Raw genomic sequence first — 25963 nt, forward strand, 5'->3', positions numbered from 1 at the left:
TCCAAAAGTGAACTCCAATGTAAACGACAGAATTTTGGGTGACAATACTCAACGTAGTTTCATCAATTGGAGAAAAGGTATCATTCTGGTGAGTGATAGTGGAGGAGGCTGTATGGGGGATGGGAAAGGGGTGCATGAGAACTCTGTATACTCTGCTAAAATTTGCAGTGAATCTTAAATTGCTCTTAAAAGTCTATTTATTTTAAGCTATAATCAAAACAGGGCTGGGGGTGTAGCTCAGTGGTAGAGTGCTTGCCTAGCACGTGTGATGCTTGCATAGCAATGGGTTCAATCCTCAACACCACACAATAAATAAATGTATTGTGCCTATCTACAACTAAACAAAAAAAAAATTAAAAAACGAGATAACCAAAACAAAAGTAACCATGTTATAAAGAAAAATAAATGGCTGTCTTTAAGAAAGGTGAGAAACAAGTGTTAGTGTGGAGAATGAAGGGATAAAAGCGAATGGTAAATTAATGAGCCGGGACCTTGTATTGAACCAATAATGATAAAATGCCATGAAATGCCAGGCACAGTGGTGGCACGTGCCTGTAACCCCAGCGACTGGGGAGGCATAGGTAGGAGGATTCCAAATTCCAGGTCAGCCTCAGCAAGACTCTGCCTCAAAATAAAAAATAGAAGAAATGGGCATGTATCTCAGTGGTAAAGCATCTCTGGGTTCAGTAGTATCCCGCCCCCTCAAAAAAAATGAGATGGGGAGTAACTCAATACTGCAATACTGTTCATTTGCAATCCGAATGAAAAGGAGACGATTTATTGCACGTGCTCTAAAAGTATATCAGGTTACTGGTTGTATTTCAGCCCAGTAAACATTGATTGTATCCTCACGTGTTCCATATTTTGAACATAACCGTCATGAAAGTAATCATCTCCGAAAAATACGATGAAAAAGTAGCATCTGAATTCCTTTTGCCCTACACAGTATTCCCACATTAACATTCTCTCCAACCCTGCGCCCTGCACCGCAGAAGAGGTCCAAGGATTTCCTTTCCAGCCCGCATGTCCTCACCCTTGTCGCCGACAGGTGGCGCTCCGGCGCCATAACTGATATTACTCCGCTCTTGCCCGGTTCACCTCTAGCAAGGGCAGCGGAGCCCGGTCCTCGCTTCGCTTCCTCTTCTTGGGTCTCCGGGAATTTACCTTTTAAAGCCTGCTGGATACAAATGCCCAGAGTCTCTCTTGGGTTTTTCCTGGGCAGGTAACAAAACCGAGGCCCAAGTCCTAATGGCTTTCGTTTCTGGAAGGGAGAGTGATTCTGCAGGAAGACTAAGCCAGTCCTGGGACCCATTAGCAATGTCGGGGAGAAGGAGACGCAGCGCCGTGGACTCCGCGGCTAGAAGGCTGGCCGCGTGACCCTACGGGCGCCGGGGGAAACCACCTGCGCCGGGTATCCCTCCTGGACTCGAAGCCTCGCCCATTCCTTCGCCGCGGCGCCAGGGGGCGCAGCAGGGCAGCGGGAGCGCGGCGCGTGCGCGCTGGGCGAACTGGCGGACTCCGGTGCCGCACCCGGCCGCGGACAGCATGGAGACCGCGGCGGGCGCCCAGGCTGCCGGTAGCGCAGGGCCGCGGGAGCGAGGCCTTTGCGTGCTGTGCGGCCTGCCTGCAGCGGGAAAATCGACCTTCGCGCGCGCCCTGGGCCGCCGGCTGCGGCAGGAGCGAGGCTGGACCGTGGGCGTCCTCTCCTACGACGACGTCCTCCCAGACGCCTCCCTGGATTCCGAGGGCGCGCGGCCGCCGGTCAGCACGGGGCGGGCTGAGGGCGCCGAGCGCGGGCACGCAGCGCCGGGGGCACGCGGACGTGTGCCGGGGGCGGTAGCGAGCGCCCGCTGTGTGGGAGGTGCAGCCCTGCAGGGGCCGGGGACGCCGAGTTCCAGGAGCGTGGGCACGGCTAACGTTGCAGCCCGTGAACGAGGGGGCCTTGGATAAGACTTTTAGAATGATGCGTTGTGGAGGTTTACGTGTGCGTTGATGCATTCATGGATTGCATATTTTATGCAGTGGAGCCTTTTGATTTTTGTTTTTGATTTGAGACGAGGTCTGGCTATTTTGCCCAGGCTGGCCTCTTGCTCCTAGGCTCGAGCGAACCTCATGCCTCCACCTCCAGAGTAGCCTACAGACCCGCACTATCGCGGCCCACCCTGGAATCTTATGGCAGAGTTAAGTTCTGAGTTCAGTGTACAGGGTAGAAATTCCTTGTAGTCAGAAGTAATTTTCTTTTCTGTTTTTTTTTTTGATACTGGGGGTTGATCCTAGGGGCGCTTTACCATAGAGCTATTCCCCGCCTCCAGTCTTTTTTTTTTTTTTTGAGACCGAGTCTTCACTAAGTTGATAAGAGCCTGGCTAAATAACTTGTGGTCCTCCTGCCTCAGCCTCCCGAGTAGCTGGGATTATGGGTGAGCACCACCAGACCTACAGGAAGTTTCTCCTTGGGCCAAGAAAGGAATCTCTCAAGAGTCCAAGGTAGCCAGTTTAACACCAGATCGTCCGTGGAGCTTGAACTCTGTCATTTGGTGTAAAGGGAACTTTATTCCCTTAAAATTTTTTTTTTTTTTTTTAATCAACATTTGCTAGAGTCCCTCCCAGAAAGAAAGAGGCTGTCCAAATGAAGGGCCTGGCCTCTCAGGCTTATCTTCCTTCTAATCAGGGAAAATCTGCCTCCACCAGAATTGGAAAAAGATGACTGTGTCCTAGTTGACCACTGGATGATTTAATGAGCTTATATTTGGGAACCAGCTTGTATGTTCCAAGCATATACTTGACTTTAATCCGTCAACTTAAAGTCAGCCCACTGAGATGTACCCTCTTGGAGAAGCACACGGAAACAGGCCACTGGGGGAAGAGTAAGGCCTGTCTGCAATTTACTCACTCTAAAGCAAATACCCCTTGAAATATTCTGAAATTTTTAAATTGTAATTTTTGTTGCTGTGTGTTTGAGTGTAGATGAATTCACATAAATCAAATGCAAACATGACATGGTTCTGCTCAATAAGTATATTTGCGAAAGTATAGCTCTTTTAGCATGTGGACAAGTTCTCCACCTCTCCAGGAAAGCTTATCTACTTCTTCATTCTTGATTAATTGGGAGGTAGATATCTATGTTGGGGTAGCACAGGATTTAGTTGCAAGAAAGCAGAAAATTGTTGGTAGGAGTGTTGTATTTGCTGGCCTTTGCCTCATGTTCATTACTATATATTTTTCCCACTCTTTGTCTTTAGACAGAGGTTCTGGGACTCATTTGGTCACCATGATTAGAAAATCTCACTTTTAGGAAGTGATTCGTGTTTCCTGCTTAGTGGTTTAGCTGATGCACCTGCGCAAGGTGTAATCTCAGTGAGGTGATAAGGCAGGGACCCGACCTGTCCTGGCATTCTCCCTTCAGCCTTGACTTCAGGAATATGTCAGTGCTCCTCACAGCCCTGGACCAACACACGATTGCTTGTATTCTCAAACTGCTTATTTTCTTCATCAGTCTGCTTCCTGCATATTTTCTAGCCCCCCACCAGCCCAGTTGTTAGCCTGAGGACTTTTTATCCTGACCTGGAGACTTTTAAGCTGACCATCTCGCTGGCCATAATCTTCCTCATTTCAGGGGCAAATCAGCACTGTCATATCTTAGCCAGGATGTTTTATTTAGCTCCTCCTTTCTAAATGAGAGCTTTTCATTCTCTCATTGATTCTCTCACTCATTCATTCATTGAATATACATTTTGGGAACACCAGATAAGTGCCAGACTGTCAGTTGGAGGATGGTATACAGTGAACTAGTGATCTGGCAGAGAGAGAGAGAGATGTGCAAACAGTTAAATAGCCCAGTGTTTAACTACAGTGGACACATAATACTACAGAACAGGGTGTGTCAGTAGGCAAGGGAGAAGCTGAGTTGCCTTCGGCAAGGTTCAGTCTGAAGGAGGCTTCTCTCTTGGCTCTACCAGCATTAAATAAGAGTTTTCAGTCAGAGGGAGCAGTGTATATGAAGACGGAAGCCTGAGAAAGGAGGTATCTGTAGGGAACTCCAGATGGTTTAGCCTTGTAAGCTGACATTTTCATATGAGGCAGGGTGGCAGTTGGGACAGATGACCACCCTGCTGTCCAAAGCCTAATGTAAATTGTGATTTTTCCATCTTTTACAGCCATCCCAATGGAAAATGCTTCGACAGGAACTGTTGAAGTACCTGGAATGCTTCTTGACTGCTGTCATTAGCGGGTGCCCGATGTCTGCCCCACCCAACAGGACTGAAGCCATATGGGAAAGTTTTATAACTTGCCTAAAGGATCAAGATCTGATATTTTCTTCAGCACTCAAGGCCCCATATTGCTATCTCTTAGCAAAAACTGCTGTTTCTAGACCTTTATTTTTGGTTTTAGATGACAACTTTTATTATCAAAGTATGAGATACGAAGTCTTCCAGCTGGCTCGGAAATGTAATTAAAACATTTTTTCTTACACATGGAAACAGTTATTCATATATCAATCACTGTTGTCTTCAGTAAGAATTTAATTGGATAGGAGGTTTATACAGATTTAATTTTAAAAGTGAGGTGTTCAGTATTACAGATGGAGTTTTTCGTGCTTCAGCTGGGATAGTTTGTCTAATATATGTTAACTTCACATTTTGGAAAGATAATAGACAGTAACTTGATGATTTAAACTGTTTTCAGATTCATTAGGCTTTTGCCAGCTCTTTTTAGATTGTGCCCTTGAGACCTGCTTGCAGAGGAATGGCCAGAGATTACGAGCCCTGCCTCCAGAGACCATTTATGCAATGGGGGAAAAGATAGAAAAGCCCAACCCTCAGAAAAATGCTTGGGAACACAACAGCCTTACAATTCAGAGTCCAGCATGTTCTTTGGAGAGCAGGTATGCTACTCAAAGCCATCTTTCCTTGGTGCCCCCTGTGCCAATGACTATGCTTAGTAAATGTTTTACCCATCTCAGTTTGGCTGATCCTTACGTAGCTCTGGAGGACTATTGTGCGTAAGAGCAGTTTGGTCCCAGGTCTTAAGAACCTGTCACCTATGTCTAAATCCACATAGTCACAGGGTAACTGTTGAAGGGGAAGTGTGGAGTCTGGTGGTCCTGTGTTGAAGTCGAAAAATGACCTGATAAAGGTACCTTTTCCAGACTTCTACAAAGTAAATAATAAGAGTTATTGATCACATTCTACGTATTGGGCATGTTCTGGACTTTTATATGTATGGTCTCATTCAGTCTTTTTTAAAAATATATTTTAGTTGTCGACAGACCTTTAATTTATTTATTTATATGTGGTACTGAGAATTGAACCCAGTGCTTCACACGTGCTAGGCAAGTGCTCTTCCACTGAGCTACAACTCCAGCTCCCTCATTTGATCTTTATAATAACACTTTAAGAGGGGAAGCTGTAATCCCTTTTTCCATAGGATAACAGGCCCAGGAAGTGACATTCCCAGGTAGTTAAGTGGCCAAGCCCCCTGCAGTCTCACTTTAGAACCTCAACTCCTAGTGTGAGAAGAATCATCTTGAGGTTGAGACTCAACATGATGATCTCACTGGCTTACCATTTCAGTCCTCCATGTACTCTGAGTAAAATTCAAACTCCTGACCCTTACATGTTCTAATAGCCCTGACTCTCCAGCTTCATATTCTACCACTTCCCCTCTTTTAAACTAAACCAGTCTTTTCCTGTGGCCTCTGTACTTGCTCCCCCGCTGCGTTTCCCATATATTTAAGCTGACTGCCTTGTCTGACCAGGGTGAAGGAGTCACTCTCTTACCATTATCACCTTATTTATTGTCTTCACTCACCTATCCATTATGTTCAAAATTATTTTTGCTTAATTTTCCCTCCATTATATTAGCAGGCTTGGTGGGGTTAGGGATCTTTTTACACCCCAAATCAGCACATAGTTCTACATAAGCAGTTGTACAATATTTTTCATATGAGAAGCTCAATAAATATTTAAGTGAATGAATGAATTCTACCTCAGTCCTCTCTAGACCATTGACCAGTGAGGAACTTTGCTAATCCTTATTCAGTAAATAAGCAGAAGACAGAAAGTAAAGACAGACCTTCTTTCATCAGAGACTAAAGACTAAATGATGGGCTGTAGGGGCTATCATATAGCCTCTACAGCCCAACATTTAATAGGGGAAGATAGGGGATAACTTTTCAAAGCTTATTGATGAGTCTTAGGAAATTAATATTTTGTAAACGAGGGAGGTTTGGACTTAAAATTGTTTGTATTTGGATTTTGCAAATGGAAGATACTTCCAAATCCGTTGAGTTCTTCCCCTTTTACTAATGATCTTGGGTTGAAGCAATTTTACTCCTCTAGAATTCAATTCAGTATTAATAAATACTTGGTCTTTAAGAACAGAGATGTTCACCATAAGGAATTATTGTATTATATTCCACTTTCTCTGTAGCCTGGAGGTGACTGATTTATTATTGCTTACTGCTTTGGAAAATCCAGTAAAGAATATTGAGGACAATATGGAACAAAAGGTAAGTCTTCCAGTAGGAATTCAGTGTAAATGAGAAGGAAAACTTTTCAGATCTTTTTGAGCTTTCAGTGAGTCAGATGTAAAGATGCTTTGTCAGTGGCTTGGCATCTTGCCAATATTCAGCACCTGACACCTGGATGTAGTGGTGACCTTAGGTGGCTTGTACCATCTGGCCAAAACTTCATCTTCAGAAACACTGGAGCCTTTTGACATTATATTGGTAGACTTGAAATGGACACGGATAGTAAATTTACACCACAAAAATAAGCAAACACTATAGAGAGGTTTGGGGGATTAATTTTTTCCCTGGAGAGACAGTCAGCAGATGCTCTCCAGCAAGTGGATATCATTCCTTTAGACTCTCTCCTAAGGAAAATTAACAAACAGGAAAGTCACTTTATTTTTCATTTAATCTCATCAAATGGGTCACCTACATTTAGCCATTTATTTGATAAACTAACTAGCTATTCCAGTAACAATAATGATAATAATGTCTGTATTTACATAGGAAATGGACAGAATTATTTGTTCAACTAACGTTCTTCATAAAGCTGATCAGACACTCCGAAGAATTGTCTCTCAGACAATGAAGGAAGCAAAAGGTCTGTTGACAGTAGGGGGCTGTAGTTTATATAGTTGACTTGTCCATGTGATATTGACCATTGTTGTGGCCATTTCCTGACACTCGGGTAGTTTATAAGGTTCCAAACTTCACATCCTGCTTAGTTTAAAATTGCAATTTGGTGACACATTGCAACCAATATGGGCAGTAAGCAAGAAGCAGGACATTCTAGTGAGACAAAAAGGAATGTATGTCAGTGCTTTGAAGAAAAAGTAAGCCAAGGCAATGTTGAGTGATGGGTTTATTCTTAAAAGGGCAATCAGAAAGGCTTCTTAGACATAACATTTAAACCCAGATGTGAGTCATGAGAACAACAAGCCAGGCAAGAGACCTGAGGGTTCCAGGCAGTGGACATATGATGTGCCTAAGTCCAGATGTAAAGCCGTCTGAAATGTTCTAGAACAGAAAAGAAGCCATTGAGCCTGAAGTGACACAGGAAGGCTGGGGAGAGGTAGGCAAGGGCCAGATAGGTGTAAGAATTTTCATGGAATTCTGAGCAAGATTGATGTAAATCGGAATTTAACTAATAGATGAAATATGTATTTCCTTCAGGTTTGGAATATTTAACTATAAATTTTTACTTGCAGAAAAAAAAGAACAGCAGCTAGCATTTCTTTAGTTCTCTTTATAAGCTAAGTGCCTTACACTCACTAATCTTTACATCTGTAAGGCAGGTGTGCTTTTACAAGGGGCAAATGCAGGTTCACAGTGGATCAAGTAACTTTCCCAAGACTGAACAGCTGCATCACCAACACTTACTAGTACCCTAACAAAAGATTAGAACATTGGGAAAGGAAAAAACATACTAACCATGTTGTGTTTCTCAAACTTTTAAAAAATCCATACTTAATTAGCTCTTACATTGCAAACCAGTACGTAACATGGTACATAAACTCAGGCATGTCTACAAGTTTCACAAAATACCCTCACATGTATAACGAATTCTGCTGTTTTAATTTCATTTTAGAAAAACAGTGCCATACACCACTAATGGGTTACGATCCAGAATTTATAGCAGAGGTCCAGAACAGAAATGGCAGCATAATTAGAAAATAATAAAAAGTAGTTCCAGGAGTTCTCTCTTAACCGTTGCCTTTCTTCTATTCTATCTTTTGCCTAAATCTGTCTTAACTATTTCCCACCTATAAAAAAACTCTTAAGGGGATCCAAGGTAGTTAGTCTAGTTTCTAAATCTGTGTTTAAATAAAATTGAAAATTCAATTTCTCTATCATAAAGTGAAAAGCCAACTGACAAGTGAGAAAATATTTGCAAACTTATAGCTCGTAAGGAACTTGTATATATCCATATATAAAGAACTATTAAAAAAAAAAGAACTCTTATCACTCAGTAAATAACTCAATTTTTAAAGGGACAAAGGATCCTAATAGACATTTCTCTAATGAAGGTATATAAATGGTCAATAACCACATGAAAATGCATTTGACATCACTTAGTCATCAAGGAAATACAAATCAAAACCATAAGGAGACACCACTTCAAGCCTAGGTGACATTGATGATGTGGAGAAATCTGAACCCTCATGCCCTACTGCTGGGAATGTCAAATGATGCAGCTGCTCTGGAAAACAGCCTAGCGGTCCCTCAAATGTAGTTACCATGTGGCCCAGCAATTCTGCTCAAGGTCTATATTCTCAAGAGAAATGAAAACAGATGCTCACACCAGAACTTGTACATGAATGTTTATACCAGCATTATTCATGATAGCCAAAAGATGGAAACAATCCAAACGTCCATCTGCTGATAAATGAATAAACAAAATGTGGTCTATCCACACAATGGGATATTATTCAGCCAGAGGAATGGAGTATTGATATAGAAGACAACATGAGAAAACATGCAAAGTGAAATAATCATAAACATTTATTATATGATTCAAGTCATATGAAATGTCCAGAGCAGGGAACTTTTTGAGACAATTAGGGATTGAGAAAGGGGTAGGAAAAAGGGAAGTTGGGAGAGTGATAGCCAAAGGGTAGAGGGCTTTTAGATTATGAAAATGTTCTAAAATCAACTTTGGTGATGGTTGTATTATATGACTATATGAAAAGCCACTGTATTATACAGTTAAGTGGATAAATTTATGGTATATGAATTAAATCTTAATAAAGCTAATGGTCAAGTTGAACTTCAGATTCTCAGTAATAGTGCCTGAATGTCTAGCACCTACTGTATTGAATAGGATAGAGAACTTAGAAGAATCCTTTGTGTGATATAATCAAATTAATTTTCAGCCTAGATTTGCAGAAATAATTTGAGAATCTTTTTTATTTTAGATGAACAAGTACTTCCTAACAACTTGAAGCTTCTAGCAGAAGAACTTAATAAGCTCAAAGCAGAATTTCTGGAAGACCTAAGACAAGGAAACAAATATCTATGCTTTCAACCAACCACTGACCTATCAGATGTCACTTCTTTTTTTTGTAATGAGAAAGATAATATTGTACAGAAGTATTTTTCAAAGCAACATTAAAATTTCAGAATTTCCAACTGTTTGATTTTGACGAGCTTTTGCAGAGAAGTAATTTTGTATTAGTGGGTGTTTTCTAGGCCAATAATGTGACCTGCTAAAGACCATTCTTTCAAAGAAAACAGTCTATTCTAAAGGACCCATTAGTCATAACAGAAATCACTTCAGTCACTTGTCAGATATGACATGGATAATTAAGCATCCGAGGTGGCCCTCCTCATTGATGTGCCAGAACCCTTAGGGCATAGGAGTCAGGTTAAATGGATCCTGAATAAAGAGGGTAAGCTGGGATGGAGGCAATTGCACATATGTGGGGCTATTTTTGTTTTTAGCTTGGTGATAGATCTTTTCATGGTAAGGCATTCTAGAAATTCAAACCTGGGTACCCATAAAATCTTTTTCTTTTATTAACTTAACATTTTATATACCAGAAAATTACTAAAAAACTAATTTATTCCTAGTTTTCAAAAAAGAAAAATCAAGGTTATTAGAAAGTATTATTTTTTTATTCATATATTACAAAAGCAAAGCTTCATTCACCATTTAAACTACATACTAGATATAGTTATTTCAGCATTAAACTGTTTCCTGGATTCCTAAAGAATATAATGTATTTTACAACCATAATGCAAGATTTATGCTTTGCATACAAAATATGTTCTTTACATCAAAGTACATATTAACAAAAACAAGTTGTAGAAAGTATATACCCTCTAAGATTAAAGAAAAAGTCTTTAGCAGGGAATTAAAAAAATTTTTATCAACACGCTCATTTGATAAATAATTTTGTAGAACTTAAAATTAGGTTTATCTCTCTTTGTTTTTAGTAATATTCCCTTTGTCAATCAATTCTACAGATGAAGGGCAAATATTTTTTTTCTACAATGAAACAGCACAAAAAATACCAAATGGAGTTTTTTCAAAGTAAAAGTCTAGCTAGCCTTTACTTGATTTTCAAGAAGTTGTAGCTACATACTACATTAGTGAAATCTGAAATAAAATTATTCCCTGTTAATCTCTTCACAGTTTCTTAAAAAAATATTAGTGGAGATAAATTATCTACAAACTTTAAAGATCTAAACTCATGTTCACTGAACAAAAATAAATTTAGTTTCAGAACATTGCCTGTTAATGGCAAAGTAGTATAAATAGTGCATGTTAAACTCTTCCTAACTCATTTCTATAAAATATTTGATTAAAAATTTAAAAAAAATGAACATTTAAGGGAAGATCCTAACATCTTTCCAAATACACAATTCAACTCAGGAAGTTTAAATAAAATACTAAATCTTTTAAAAAGTACAATTCCAAAAAAGTTTCTAAGGTAGATTTGCTTCAAAAATTTTAGTGCATTTAGAAAGAATTGTAGCTTTGAAGCATCAACACCTTTGGAATACCAACTGTGCTCTTTTAAGTGGTAGGAAAATTATAATTTTACATTCTAGTTTGTAATTATGAAAAATATTTTCCATTTAAATTAAAATGTACCTTTAAAACATCCATCTTTAGTTGTTAGAAAAAAATGTATTTGTCACTATTTGGCCCATAATATACAATTAATAAGCTTGTTTTCAGAAGAGTTATTCCTCTTTGTTTAATGAAAATTTCTGTTTTCTGTTTTGGGCTATTGCTTTTATTTGAAGAATAACATAGAAAACAAATAAAATTGCAAAAGTTTCCAAATGACAACTCGTTTCTTTCTGACAAATGATAAACACTAAAGCCAAGTTACACATTTGGAAATTGCACTAAAACTGATCTAAGCAGTGGTGATTCAAGCAGGAGTGAAATCAGAACTTAAGGTCACAAGATTTGACAGCAAGAGAGTTCCAGTTTGGAGAAAGTGTCCTTGATGCTGTGCTTTAAACAAGGCAGTGGAGATTAGCCTAGATTGGCTACTCAACCACAAGCACTCACTCTAATGGCTTTCAAGCACTGCAGGGAGGCAGAGGGCTCTTTTAACTGGGCACTTGGGGCTTAGTGAGCAGATACTATCAATATTTCCCTTTTATTTACTATAAGAGTAAGGGTGCTTTTTTGTTTAATAAATGCTTAATAGCACATTTTCTTTAAGAATCCAATTATGTATATTTTCAAGATATGAACCAAGTTAAAAATAATTTTTTTGCAAAGTACACAGAAACCAAGTTATTAACAATATATTTTATTGTTTGACCAAACTCTCTTCGGAGTAAGCTAGTTATTACACAATATAAAAACAATAGCCTCCTGTTCAAAATGAATTACTCTATTTAGCAAGCCTTACTTGTATAAACAAATTAAATGGCATGTTTAAATGAATTTTATATCCATTTTTACACCTTTATCCTTTTCTATTAAGGGGACAATTCAATCAGTTTCCATATGGTATTGTCACTGTACATGAAGACTGGTAAAACTGCAAGTAAATATTACAGTTTGAATTCACAGAAAATATTTTAAATGGCCAACTCTGAAGAGAAGACCAGGATTTCTTCTGGATTCAAATTCTTGTTTTTATTAAGTATTACTTTACTATCACATTTCCCCATGTGTTTCTATACCCACCTTTTCTTGGATATTATGGGCAATAAATGGATAGAAGGCAGGAAAAGGAAACTTTGGAGATTTTTTTGAAGGACTGCATCTTAATAATAAGATGAATGACTTCCACTGTATCTCTTTGGTCATCAAAGGAATAGGAAGAAACAGATTCTCACCATACCAACTTCACCTGACACTAAACATCAGAAGGAAGAATTTAAATGAGAAGTTCAAAATGAAAAGAATGGCATCTAGTGGTTTTTAAAAACAAACTGCCAACTGTTAGAAAAAAATCCAATGGAAAACTGACATATTTAAAGTAGACATGAAATAAACAAGTTATTTTAAATATTAAACACAATTTTCAATTTAAAGTCTTGAGTTTTACTTCTTTTCAGAACTTTGACCTATTTTTATTTTAAAATAATTGTTTTACATTTTCCCTTGTAGAAAAAAAAAGGTTTACTATTATCAGTTGAAATCAAACTACTAATTCAACTTAAGATATGTGAACTAAATAGTACTTTAATTAAGAATAATTTTAAAGGCCAATTTCTCTACAAACACTGAAATAGGTTGTAACAGATTTTGTAAGAGAAAATAATTTACTCTACCATTTTGAAATATGGCAGAAGTAACATCTGGCTACACTGTATATACGGAAATAGCAAGAGTATGGATAAGCCTTCAAGTCTCTATGGACCATAAATGTGGGAAATGTAAAAGAACACCTGTTAAAATTATGATTGTACTCCAATTCTCACATGTATAAATGAAAGGGAAAAACAGATATCAATAACTATTCTAATACATAAATGACCCTGACCAAACTTTTATGAAAAAAATTTTCCACTGTCAAATTTATATTCTATAAATATAATGCATAAACTTTAAATTAGCAGACACCTCATTAGGGATAACCCCAAAAAAAAAAAACCCCACAAAAAAACAAACTACAACCCCCCAGAAGGCCAAACCAAGTAAAACATAGTGATTGTTTTCAGTGTTGGTTATGTTGCCCTCTTGCAAAATGACAGGCGAAATCATACTTGTTTTTACATTTGCATCCACATATATTACACTGGAAAGGATTTTCATACCCATGACACCCCATGTGAATAGTGTAAAGGATATTGTCTGCAAAGTACATGTCACAGTGCTGGCAGTGGTGCAGAAGCTGAGGATCCTGGACCGGCAGGGTTGGGGCTGGAGTGCTTGGCTGGCTGTTTCCTATGCTGGGAGTACTAGTGTGGGCACTTGGTTCACTGCTTGGACCTGCCACTGGACTATAGTTCCTCTGACTATGTGATGGCCGAGGTTCAGGGCTTGTGGGAGAGGAGCTCTGAGGAATACTTGCTGATACAGCAGAAACCACCGCTGGGGCAGAGGGCTGCTGAATCATGAAAGGCTTTTCATCTGGGCAGGGAACGACATCAGGGGATGCAGGGTTTTGGTTTTCAGGTGGCAAACTGGACAACTGTCCTGCTAGAGTTGAGAGCTGATTTAAAGGGTTGTCAACCATGAGTTCTTGGGGGTCCCTCGGTAAGCCACCAGTTGGTGTTGTTTTTGCTATACTTTCATAGGAGTCAGTCTGGATACTTGGGATTTCATGGGTAAAATCATTAAGGTAGTCTGGTTTCTGAACCACCATGGAAGGTGGACTTAAGTTGATTAGTGCTCTTCTGCTATACCCCAGATTGCTTGTTTTCTTCTGTAAAACCCCCCACATTTTCTTGCTGCTTAAGGAAGACCTAGTACCTTTAATTGGTACCATTTTATGCTTGCGCCTTCGATGATGAGACAGGTTACTTCGATCACTGCAGCGGAAGGAACATAATTCACATTTGTATGGTTTTTCTCCAGTATGGGAACGCATGTGGGCTTCCAGATGACGCTCATAAGCAGATGCAAATGGACACAAGTGACATCTATGTGGTTTCTCACCTGTTTAAAAGGAAAAATGGGGGAGAAACTGCAAAAGTAGCTCATTTATGGAAAGTTCCATGTTTGTCCATTCATTGGATTTGGGAATTGGTTGAAAATATAATGTTTTTAAGAAATTCACACTTGCATAAAAGATTATTAAAGTCTGTAAAGAAACCTGCAAGTTGAAATAAAACCTAAGAACTCATCTGCAACAATTTGAGATATACATTTAAATTCTATTAGTCAATATAGTTATAGCTTTAACTGGCATTTGGGGAAAGAAGAAATAGCCCAAATGACAATAATATTTGCTACATGATTTTATCAACAGTATGCCTCAGAGAAATATATTCAAGCACATGACCATTCATAAACACTTAATTATATATCTATATTCATAGATTGTATACACATTTATGCATACCCTTTCTTCAGGGGGAAAATACAAAAAAAATACTTTTAAAAAAGTCCTTATATAAAATAAAAAGCTAGTCCAAGTATGAGTTATGCAAATTATCCCTTCAAAACTGCCAGCACGTTTCTTCTACCTTCCTACTCTTTAGTTCCCAGAAGGCACGACTTTAGTTAATGCTGTTAGCTGAAGACTCCCCAAGTACGCAGAATAAACATTTGGAATGAAAGATTTGGAGCCATTCACCTAACAAGTATTGAGACCTACTATGTGCCAGATGCTACGCTAGTTTTGGGGTACAAGAATGGCCCTATCACAATCCCTGTCTTCACAGGCTTTTCAAGTCACCAAAATGATGTGATGGATGAGCACAGAATGCCATGGAACACAAAGGCAGGACAACCGGCCTGGTCTTGAATCGGGGTAGGGTGTAGTTAGGAAGATTGCTCAGAGATGGTAAAGGTGAGACCAGGTGCAAATGAACAGTACTAGTGAGAGTAAGATAAAAACAATTCAACATTCCATGCTGCCTTTAGCATTAACCTCCCCCAACCTTAAAAACAGACGGATGTTGACAGATTATGTAGTTCAACCAGTAAAATGCCTGAGAAGGGAGATGAACTAAAAAGGGGCCTCACTTCCCACTCTTTGTATGCCATTAAGCTATTGCTTTGTAAGAAAATGGAATAACTTCTCCATTGATTCAAACCTTACAAACCTTCATTTGTGAACAATCGGTGCTTTTTATATGATGGACAGACCTGGGCTCCTTAGCCCCCCTTCAACAGCTGTTTCTCCATTACCTGTGTGGATTCTAATATGTTCGATAAGCCGTGCTGTTCCTTTGCTGGCATAATTGCAGTACCGACACTTGAGCTTCCCATCAAAGGTCCTTTCAAACCCGTCTACTAACATTCCTGAGTTTTCATCCAGGGAAACTTCAACAGATGGGTGATCAAGTCCATTTTGATCACCATCTGTTCCAGCTATAAACAAAGTATAGCAAAAGAAATTATGCATCTCAGAATCAACTCAATTTACCACTTTAGTCTCAAGTGGTTGAAAATCTTTCATAAATTGAAAGTTCAATTCCTAAAAGTTAAATCTGTAAAATAACACAGATTTTTTTTGAACTGAGGCTAATTTTGTATAAAAGCATTATATTCTGGGAAAATTTTATAGGGGGACCTCAAATTATAAACATAAGTTGAATAAGTCAGTTCTCAACATGCTTTTCAAGAAGAGATAAGGAGATCCAAGAGTCTCCCTTAAGATTGATGGCACAGTTCACACAAGCATTTAGGATGCTAGTCATTCCTACAATAATAATTAGCATTCATAATAATCTCTAAAACTATTTGTTTAATCTAAAGCAATTAATGAGTTTTCCACCTACCACTCAGTTTATATATATAGTCCACATTCTGAGTTATATTCAGGATCTTAAAATTCTAATTTAGCACATAAAGGAAAATATTTTATCTGATACCACTGAATGTGAGGACTAAGAAATTCAGAGCTAAAAGATGCATGGGTGTTTGCTTTCAATCTAAGTGGACTACTTCTTTGTATAAAGGAAACTGTATAAAGGGGCAGGTACTCATAATCAGGAAAACCAGCAAACTTTGGGGACTACAAACTTGGCTTCTTCAATGCCAATATAGGAATCTGTACACACTAGACTCAGAAGGGAAAATTTTTATTCCTACAGTCTCCTGGGAAAAGAACTTCCACTCCATTCCAGGATGGAGCAGTACTGGCATGCACTACTCAAGCCCTGCTCCACTGTTACTTCTACCCTTCACCAGAAATTAAGTGATTGGTATCTCCCTTGTTCCCACTGCTTTCCATAGCTAGGAACACTCACATTTTGATGTATGCATGAATAATTAAAATAAATTGACTAACTAGATCTGGGGTGGGGTCTGGCATTTTACATTTCTTTTCTTTTCATTTCTCTCTCTCTCTCTCTCTTTTGTACCAGGGATTGAACCACTTGGTTCCAGAAACTTAACCACTGAGCCGTATCCCTGGCCCTCTTAATGTTTTATTTTGAGACAGGGTCTCACTAAATTGCTTAGGGCCTTGTAAATTGCTGAGGCTGACTTTGAACTCACAAATCCTCCTGCCTCAACCTCCCAAGTCACTGGAATTACAGGTGTGCACCACCACAGCTATCTGCATTTTACATTTCTAACAAGCTCCCAGGTGATGCTTTATCCCTGCTGCCAGTCCTTGGATTTGACCGCCTAGGTCAGAGGTCAGCAAACTTCCTATAGGGGTGAAATAGTAAACACTTTAGAGTTTATGGGCTTTGTCTCTATCACAACTACTCTTCTCTGTTGTTGGAGCACAAAAGCAACTATAGACAATATGGAAATATATGTTCATATTCCAATAAAACTTTATTTATGGACACTGATGTTAAAATTTCATATAATTTTCATGTGTAATGACATTATTTAAAAACCTTTCTTTTTGCGGGGGAGTACTGGGGATTGAACCCAGGGGTGCTTAACTGCTGAGCCACATTCCCAGTCGCTTTTTATTTTTTATTTTGAGACAGGGTCTAAGTTGCTTAGGGCCTTACTAAGTTACTGAGGCTGGCTTTGAATTGCAATTTTCCTGCCTTAGCCTCCCACGCTGACGGGATTACAGGCATGTACCACCTCACCAGCAAATAAAAATCTTCCTTAAGCTTGTAGGCTACACAAAAGCAGCAGTACTGATAAGGCCTATAGGCTATAGTTTGCTGACCCTGAACTACGCTTGGAAATATATTCCAGTCTCTGTGGTCTATAAACTCAAGAAAGTTTACTTCTACCAGGCTCAGTAGGTTGCTGCTTTTCCTATTCTAGTTTCTCCTCTTAAACATGTAAACATGGTCAGTCCTTTCTTCATTTTCAGAGAGAATAGAAAACCCTTTGGAGACTCAGGTCTAATCCGTACTTCCTGATGGCTGAATTCTCTGGGTGGTGAAGTTGATGTTTTGCTTTCTTCTGGTTTCCTTGAGTCTATTGTTAGCTAACAGAACCAAAAGACAGACTGGGTTTTAGAACCCCATGTTGAGTCATTCTCCCTTAGCAAAAATCTGAGGGAGAATCTGACACACTTAAAGGGGAGAAAAAAGTCCTATATCTTTCTTTAAAAAAGTGGAATGATTTACATAGTAAATACTAGTTTTCATAGTATGGATAGCTACACACAAACATTGATACATTTATAAAAGTGACGAATAGTATTAAGAGGAGTCTACCTCCCTGAAGAGCTTCTGCTTCTTTATCCCCACTAACCGATCCAGAAATCATGTTCACATGATGGGTCTGCTGAGTCAGGTATTCCTGAAAATCTTTCACGAAGTCCAAAGGTTCTGGTTTCTTTTCACCCATCTTTGCTTTTTTTTCCCCTTACGTTTATAGTTTCTTATACCTAGAGAGGGGGAAAAAACTGAAATAATTTTACATTATTTAGGGAGATTCAGTACAAAATAAAACAACAGTGACAAAAACTATTTTGTGCAAGATACTGTACAAAGCAACAGAAAATATGGTGCTTGCTTTCCAATATCATATAATCTTACTGATTATCTGAAAACGGTGAAAAATAAACATATTTAATAATTAAGTAACTGGAATTCAAATTTCATCACAGAGGATGGAAAGAAATTACAAAGACAGAAAACAGAGAAACTTTATTCACAATAGCCAAGTGCCAGAAATTACCCAAATGACCCCAAAACAGTACAATACATTAGTTGTGGCATGGCCACACAATGAGCTGCAGGGAAAGGAGCAAACTTGAGCTGCATGCAACTACACGGATCTAACAATCAGAATGTGGAGTGACAGAAGCCCACGAGGGTTTGTAAGGCAGGACTGCATTTACAACCAGTTGAAGAGCAGACCAAGCTGAACTGCAGTGCCAAAAGTCAGGCCCGTGTAACCCCCACTAGGACAGACAGTAGCACAAGGACAGCTCCCAGGAAGCAGGCAGCCTTCTGTCTCTTCATTTTGGTGCTGATTTCATGGATGTGTTTTCATTTTGTGACAATTGATTAGCTCAAGACTTCTGAATTATATACTTTTCTGTGTTTATGCTATGCTTCAAGAAAGAGTTAAGCAATATGCCAAAGAGTAATGAATTTTAGATGCCTACAACTGGCAATTAAAGATGAAAACTTTTTTAGATGGAAAATTACTCATTAAATAGATTTAAGAAAAGGCATATTTATACATTGAATTGGCTATATAGAAATGAAATAGAATTTCTGTGTCAAAGGGTATGTATATATTCAGGGTTAGTTAGTGCCAAATAGTTTTTCAAGGTGATTTTACCAATTACACTGCCACAACAGTGGCCAAGAGTTCTGCTATTGCCAGCACTTGTCTAATTTTTACCTTTTTCATTTTAGCCATTGTGGTGAATGTGTGGTGGTATTACACTAGTTTTAATTTATGTTTCTTGACAATTAGTGAAGTAATATACTTTTTAATATGTTAACTAGCCATTTAGATACCCTCTTTGGGATATTGTCTGTTCAAGTCTTTTGATCCTTTTTTCTACAGCTGTCTGTTTTGTTCTAATTAATATGTAAGAATTCTTTATCTTTTTCCTATTTTGTGCTTTCAACTAGTTGATAGTAACTTCTGATGAACAGAGGTCCTTTTTTTTTTTTTTTTTTTTTTGGTGAGAGTGAACCCAGGGGTGCTCGAACACTGAGCCACAATCCCAGCCCTTTTATTTATTTGTTTGTTTTGGGGTACTAGGGATTGAACTCAGAGGCACTCAACCACTGAGCCACATCCCCAGGCCTATTCTGTATTTTATTTAGAGACAGGGTCTCACTGAGTTGCTTAGTGCCTCTCTAAATTGCTGAGGCTGGCTTTAAACTCGAGATCCTCCTGCCTCAGCTTCTCGAACTGCTGGGATTACAGGTGTGCACCACCATGCCTGGCCAGAAGTTCTTAATACAGTCCAATTTACTCATTCTTTCCCTTTACTTTTAGAGAGGTTTGTGCCCTATTCAAGAAATCTTTGTCTTCATTTTACTTGAAGATGTTATCCTATATTTCCTTCTAAAAGCTTTAGCATTTTTCTTTTATTTTTATCCAGAATTTAGTCTTCCATGCAATAAGAGTCAAAACTTACTTTTTTTCCAAGAAGATATTCAACATCCCAGCAACCTGCATTTAATAGGCCAGCCTTTCTCCACCAGGCTCCAGAATCATCAGGTGGTTATTTCTGAATGTGCTCTATTTCTGAATTTTCAATTCTGCTCCACTTTCCTGTCTATGTCTATGAATGCCACACTATTCAGTCTTATTAAGTGTTGTTATCCTTTAAGACCAACAGTTTTGTTTTTTCTTTTTTGAGAATGACTGTATTATTCTTGATCCTTTTCAGCCTAAGTTTTTAAATGGCAGAACTGTGGGGATGAGAAATGAGGGGGTTTCACAAAAGTATATTTCCCAATTTACAAAAACTTGCCCAACCTCACAAGAATCAAAACTTTTACACTTTGACTTAACTGGAAATAGACCAACCCGAGACTATGACATTACTACAGATTACCATACTTTACAACAATGTAGTGATATACTCAGGAACTAATGAAAGAATATGGCTATTCTTATTTTCCCTAATGTTTACTGGTCTCAGACTGATATATTTTATTTTCATATTTCTTTTTTTCCTTTCTCTTACATCTAATTTATTCTTTACTCAAATACATTAAGGACCTGTAGGTAACTACTTTTTTTTTTTTTTTTAGTTTTTTAGTTATAGGTGGACAGAATATCTTATTTTTATGTGGTGCTGAGAACTGAACCCAGTGCCTCACACATGCTAGGCGAGTGCTCTACCTCTGAGCCACAACCCCAGGCCCCTGAATTCTTTCTCAATGCAACATTTGTGAATAGTTCTTAACTCCTTGTTTTAGAAGTTTCCCAGAGATTTTAAAGTTACTATTGTGACTATGCCTTTTCACTGTTTTCTAGAAAAATGAGCCTACTGAAACTCTATTCTGTGGATGAAGAGAATATTTTGGTACTAAGTCAAACTCTGACTTAGAGTTTAGACTCTGAACAGGAAGGGACCACTCACAGCTTTAATTTCCTATTTTGTAAATTGGAATAATAAAACCAACTTGCAGTACTATCTTCAGTTTTATAGTTAAATATGCATAAAGAATCACAATATGTACAAAATATGGTAAGTTCTCAGACAACAGTTAATTATTTTTATAATAATTAAATTTTGCCTTTTGGTTAGGGAATGTGAGCTAGGGTCTGCCCCAATCAATGAAAATGATCAAGAATAAGATCTAAGAAATGATTTTTCAAGCTGTAAAGCCCTATTGATCATCTGAGTTCTAATTATATGAGATTTCATTAAAAAGGAAATCCCAGTATTTACATTATAACTTAGTATACAGTTCATATGAAAGCTGATATATTTTCCTCTAAAAATATCTGAATGTACTTTGATAGGCTTCAATAAGCAAACTAAATTTCACTAAATCTTGATTAGAAAGCATAACACCATTATAGAACAACATGTGACAATCGAGTGAAAACATGTTAAAATTGCCAGTAAGCAAGCAGAAAAGAGTGATATTTTTATACATGCATCTCAAGTTTAAGAACATAAATGAGCCTAAATACAGAGGATGGCTGACATATTTTGACAGTCTTAGCTATCATCACAATGTCACATTATACATTTCACAGTGCTCTCTACCATAAACTGCAAGCTGCTTTCAGTTATGCATGATGGACTTAAAAAAAGATGCCAATGAATAAGGGAAGATAACATTCTAAACATTAAGACAAGCTCTTCTTAAATTACAATTTTAAACATACTAATATGGCTTATAACCTTAGACATCCTGCCATGGTTTAAAAATTTGGTGTCATTATCATTCTTCAGCATCTAGGTGTACACCTAACCTGTATCATCATCTGTATTACACATATCTGTGGACCAGAGACATGACATGTGCTTGCAGAGCTCTAGGCAGGGGAACAGATTCTTGAAAGGTGTCTAAATGTTAGTGGAATCTTTAGCTCACATATAGCTTTCACCATCTCAGGTTAATATTTATAAGCACAATATGTGGAAAACAAAAATTCTGAAACTACAGACTTCCTGTTAATACAGATTTTCTATCCAAACCATCTTCCTGTTCTTAATAATCATCAGCTCAGGACTGAAAGTTTAATCTAAAAACTCCACAAATTAATTGATACCTAGAGATACTGGTAAGGCACCGATAAATTTAAAAATCTGTGCCAATATAATACAAATGCTGCATCTAAGGATTCAACCAACAGCAGATGAAAAATGGCATTTGAACTGAGTGTGTACTGACTTTTTTCTTGTTGTTATTCCTTAAACAATACAGTCTAACAACCATTTACATTGTATTAGATAAAAATAATCTAGAGATGACTTGGATAGGTGAGCACAGTGATGCTTGCCTGTAATGCCAGCCTCAGGCTGAGGCAGGAGAATCACCTGAGGATATACTACTCCATTTTATATAAGGGACTTGAACATTCTCAGATTTTGGTATTCACAAGGGATCTTTGAACTAATCCCCCAAGGGATGACTGAGGGATGACTGTGTATACCAGAAATCAGCCAGGCATGGTAGCGGGCCCCTGTAGTCCCAGCAGCTTGGGAGGCTAAGGCAGGAGGATTGGGAGTTCAAACCCAGCCTCAGCAAAAGCAAGACACTAGACAACTCAGTGAGATCCTGTCTCTAAATGAAATAAAAAATAGGACTGGGGATGTGGCTCAGTGGTTGAGTGCCCCTGAATGAAATCCCTGGTAACACCGACCCCCCCAAAAAAAAGAAGTCAGCAAAGTATAATTTTTTTCCAATGGTATCATTCCAACAAACCTTGGAGTTTGTTGCCAAAAAGTTACTTACACAAAACTTTAGTATGTAAAATCATGTCATCAGAAAAAGAAACATACTAAGTATTCTCCAATATTATAGAATTAGGTGGGTTATCCCAAGCCAGATCTACTGTTTCTGCTAAGTGATATTGTTTGTATCACCTAAAATCCATGTGTTGAAATTCTAACCCTCAAAATGATGGTCTTTGAGGGATAATTAGGCTGTGAGGGTGAAGCCCTTTGAATGGGATTAGTGCCGTTAGAAGAAGAAACATGGCGCTTCCCCTCTGCTTTCTGCCCTGTGAGAATATAATCAGACAGCAGGCCTGTACCTGGACACTGGACTCACCAGTACCTTGAGATTAAACTTCCCAACCCCCAGAATTATGAGAAATGTTTGTTTAAACTACCAAGTCAATGGCAATTTGTTATAATAGCCTGAACTAAAACAGATAAATATATCAACCAAAGAAAATATGTATTTCAAACCTTATGATTATCATACCTTATGATTTAGTATAACTCCTGAGGCCTTCCTGTGATTACTCTGATTGAACTTAAGCTGAGATGGACTGGGGATGTGGCTCAGAGGTAGAGCATTTGCCTAGCATGCAAGAGGCCCTGAGTTAGACCCCCAGCACCACAAAAGAAAAAAAAAAAAGGTAAGTTGAGTCTAGTATGGAATTCCCTTGGATATATGTATGTAGAGAAGCTGGCTATAGCATACACAAATTATTTTTGTGACAATAGTGTCCAGAAAATTATCCATTCAAGTCTCAAAAATAAATGCTTTTACAAAACAGAGGTTGCCCAAGTCAGTCGAGGAAAAAAAGATATCCAAGAATTAAGTTTTGATATCCCAAAAGAACATGACAACTTCTTTACCTTCAAGCAGGTAATTTAAACTATTCTCCAACCTTCTTTGGCCTCTGATAAAGGATTTATCTTGTACGAAATTCCTTACCTTTCATCTTCAGTCTCAGAAATGAGAAGTTGATGATGAATACACATACATACATATGTATGCATGCACACACAGTTCCTCTTAACTGGGGGTTAATTATTTAAAACAGAGGTATCAAGATGTGAAATTAAAAGGCAAACACAACTGAAACAGAGAGAATATAAGAACCAGAAGAGGCTCTTTAACCTGTCCTCCCCACAAACTGTGGGAGAATTTTGGGACCATGATTAGGGAACAATAAGATACATTTCATCCATCTAGCATTTTTTTGAGAAGTGTTTAAGGGTTCCTAAACATAAAGAAGAATATTTAGCAACTAATATATAATACTTCATTTGGACTTTTATGTCTATATGTGTAAAGTGATTATAGTTCAACAGATGTGTTTACTTCTACAGTAAAATAATTATGATCACTAAAAGATTTACTCTCCAATAGAATTCATAGTAATTGAGAAGGCTGATAAGGGAGGCTTGGCTTGTATATAGTAACACGGGCCTTCATAAAGAATTAGAACACAATTCCTCATTTCATAAATGTCAAAAAACTCTTTGAAGGCAAAAAGGGACCTTATGAGGAGGCTTTAAGAAACCAGAAAATATAAGAGTAAAACATAACTAAAACCATGTTGAAATCCAAAAGAAGTGTTATACAATCTAACCTTTTCACCCCAAATCAGTTCCACCTTTTTCTTGCCACTCCAACATTGATGAAATGTAGAGTATTTGAAATTTACTCTGGAGACACACCAAGGGACTCCAAAAGGCCATGGAGGGAATTTCAACTAAAATTCAAAAGCCATACAGAGGTCTGTGGAAAAAAAGAAAAAAAAAAAAAAAAAAAAAAAGCACACCACAAATCAAAATCTTATTAGCATCTACAGGTTTAATAAACTAATTAAGAAACTTGTGCCAATCTTACCATTAGCTGAACACAGAATGAAGGTGACAATCTAAGAACAAACCAACAGTCTCACTTCTGCAAAACCACCATAGAATCACCAAAGAATAACATGCAATATGTGACTACTGTCTACTCTTCACACGCACTGGTGACTTCTCAAGATTTTAGTTCTGGGAAATTTGTAAATGTTTTTCTAAATTTATGATATTAATTTCATTTGTTCACAGTATACTTGTACAAGGGTCAGGCTTAGTCCTGGGGAATAGCTGTAGTTGCCCAACAACAATGTATTAGCCCTATATTAGGGAAATATTTGTAGGAAAGGGTGTAAAGAAACACAAATAAAAACAACACAGAACTACCATACACCCAACAAAAGAACATCTAATTCCATTCGATCCTCATCTTCATTATCCTCTCTATACCAATACAAAATAATTAGGTTTTTCTGGGAAACACTCGGACCACGGGGGGGGGGGGGAGAACACCAAATATCTCAATTCACTCTAAGGAACTCCCAAGAATATAATAGGAACTCCCAAGAATATAATAATCTCTGGCTGTTTTTTTTTTTTTCAAAAACAGATATAAATCAAAATCGACGGAACTCTTAATTTAATTGTTAGTCCAGGTGTTTAAAACATTGTTTTGAATTAATTTTGCTTCTTCTAAACTTTATTTCCTGATATCTCACAATCCGAGATGTCTTCATGACTTCTCCGGGCGGTCACTCCTGTTTCGGGTTCCCATCACTTTACCGGGTCACTAAAAGGGCCACGTGGTTACTGGCAGCTAGAACCGACTAAACTTCAGACCCACGGTTATGGAACACTTACTAGATGCAGTTCATCAGAGACCTACACCCGGAACGAACCTGAATAGCTCCTCCGGAAAGCTCACAAGTTCCCCAAATTAGAGTGCACGTGCAGCAGAAACGGATCCCGGCAGGGCCGCGAAATAAAGGACGGAGGTTTTAAATGTCCTCCCCGAAACAGCAGCCCCGAACCGGCGTGGGACTGTATCCTCGCCAGGATTCGGAAGGACATCCTCACCAGGGTTCGAAACACCTAGGAGACCCGCGCCGGGGCTGACCCCGGCCCCTGGAACCCGGTGAAGACGCAAACCGCCGGGCGCCCCCAGCGCAGCCACCTGTCAGAGCCCGGAGCAGCCTCCGCACCCCGGAGCCTCCGCACTCCGGCCCGACGGCGCCCACGCCCAGGCACCACTCCCCCGGGGCTCCGGCGGCCCACACGGCCGCCGCACGCGCTCGGGCCAGGAAGGACCCGGCTCCTGACCCTGTCCACCGACGGGCCACGCACGACCCTCCGCTGGGGGCGAGGCTCGGGCCGGGTCAGCCGGCCCGCGGTGAACCCGGCTGTCCTCTTCTGCCCCTCTTTCTATGCGCCCTGCTCATCCGGGGCGCTGCTCTCCAATCCGGGAGCCTGCTACTTACCTCTTGACAACCACACCGGGTAACCCCCACCGCCTTGTTCAACGCCGCCCCCGTCGCCGCCGCCTCCGTCTTCGTCACCGTCGCCGCCGCCGCCGCCATGTTTGTTGTGTCTCCGATCCCTTCCCGCCCCCTGCCTTGCCCAAGTCTCGCGCGAGTCAGGCGCAGGGCGCCAGCGGAGGAGGGCACTGTTTGTCTCTCTTAGGGTTCCGTAGGCACGCGGGGGCGTCGTCTCCGGGGGTGTGTGAGGGGCGGGGCCCGGCTCG

General features: G+C 39.1%; 2 protein-coding genes across 8 annotated transcripts; one reads left to right on the forward strand and one right to left on the reverse strand.

The window, feature by feature from the left end:
- Pstk (phosphoseryl-tRNA kinase) lies at positions 1 to 10905 on the forward strand. 3 transcript variants are annotated; one of them, XM_026384159.2, is made up of 6 exons: positions 1 to 1761; positions 4155 to 4446; positions 4714 to 4882; positions 6430 to 6508; positions 7016 to 7109; positions 9424 to 10905. In XM_026384159.2, the coding sequence occupies exons 1-6, from the start codon at positions 1546 to 1548 to the stop codon at positions 9618 to 9620; spliced, it is 1047 nt and encodes a 348-aa protein (XP_026239944.2). In that variant the 5' UTR covers positions 1 to 1545; the 3' UTR covers positions 9621 to 10905. The 3 variants fall into 3 exon arrangements, with proteins under 3 accessions (XP_026239944.2, XP_026239943.2, XP_026239945.2); XM_026384158.2 differs by having other exon boundaries at positions 5 to 1761; positions 4684 to 4882; XM_026384160.2 differs by lacking the exon at positions 1 to 1761 and adding an exon at positions 1830 to 1984 and having other exon boundaries at positions 4684 to 4882.
- Positions 9617 to 25820, reverse strand: Ikzf5 (IKAROS family zinc finger 5). 5 transcript variants are annotated; one of them, XM_077799178.1, is made up of 6 exons: positions 25701 to 25820; positions 24006 to 24154; positions 22886 to 23001; positions 17735 to 17907; positions 15282 to 15464; positions 9617 to 14084 (listed from the first exon to the last, which is right to left on the reverse strand). In XM_077799178.1, the coding sequence occupies exons 4-6, from the start codon at positions 17865 to 17867 to the stop codon at positions 13141 to 13143; spliced, it is 1260 nt and encodes a 419-aa protein (XP_077655304.1). In that variant the 5' UTR covers positions 17868 to 17907; positions 22886 to 23001; positions 24006 to 24154; positions 25701 to 25820; the 3' UTR covers positions 9617 to 13140. The 5 variants fall into 5 exon arrangements, with proteins under 5 accessions (XP_077655304.1, XP_026239939.2, XP_026239938.2 ...); XM_026384154.2 differs by lacking the exon at positions 22886 to 23001; XM_026384153.2 differs by lacking the exon at positions 22886 to 23001 and having other exon boundaries at positions 17735 to 17925.
- Between the last annotated feature and the right edge of the window lie 143 nt (positions 25821 to 25963).

The sequence above is a fragment of the Urocitellus parryii genome, chromosome 5, assembly GCF_045843805.1.
Source record: "Urocitellus parryii isolate mUroPar1 chromosome 5, mUroPar1.hap1, whole genome shotgun sequence".
Taxonomy (NCBI): Eukaryota; Metazoa; Chordata; class Mammalia; order Rodentia; family Sciuridae; genus Urocitellus; species Urocitellus parryii.

Excerpts from the sequence above, each read along its gene's own strand:
- Pstk (XM_026384158.2), top strand. The coding sequence starts at position 1,546 with ATGGAGACCGCGGCGGGCGCCCAGGCTGCCGGTAGCGCAGGGCCGCGG. Across the intron at positions 1,762-4,154 it reads CCGAGGGCGCGCGGCCGCCG|CCATCCCAATGGAAAATGCT; the intron begins GTCAGCACGGGG and ends CATCTTTTACAG. Across the intron at positions 4,883-6,429 it reads GCATGTTCTTTGGAGAGCAG|CCTGGAGGTGACTGATTTAT; the intron begins GTATGCTACTCA and ends CTTTCTCTGTAG.
- Ikzf5 (XM_026384155.2), bottom strand. The coding sequence starts at position 17,867 with ATGGGTGAAAAGAAACCAGAACCTTTGGACTTCGTGAAAGATTTTCAG. Across the intron at positions 15,465-17,734 it reads AGCAGAAGCTCTTCAGGGAG|CTGGAACAGATGGTGATCAA; the intron begins GTAGACTCCTCT and ends CTTTGTTTATAG. Across the intron at positions 14,085-15,281 it reads ACATATTAGAATCCACACAG|GTGAGAAACCACATAGATGT; the intron begins GTAATGGAGAAA and ends CCTTTTAAACAG.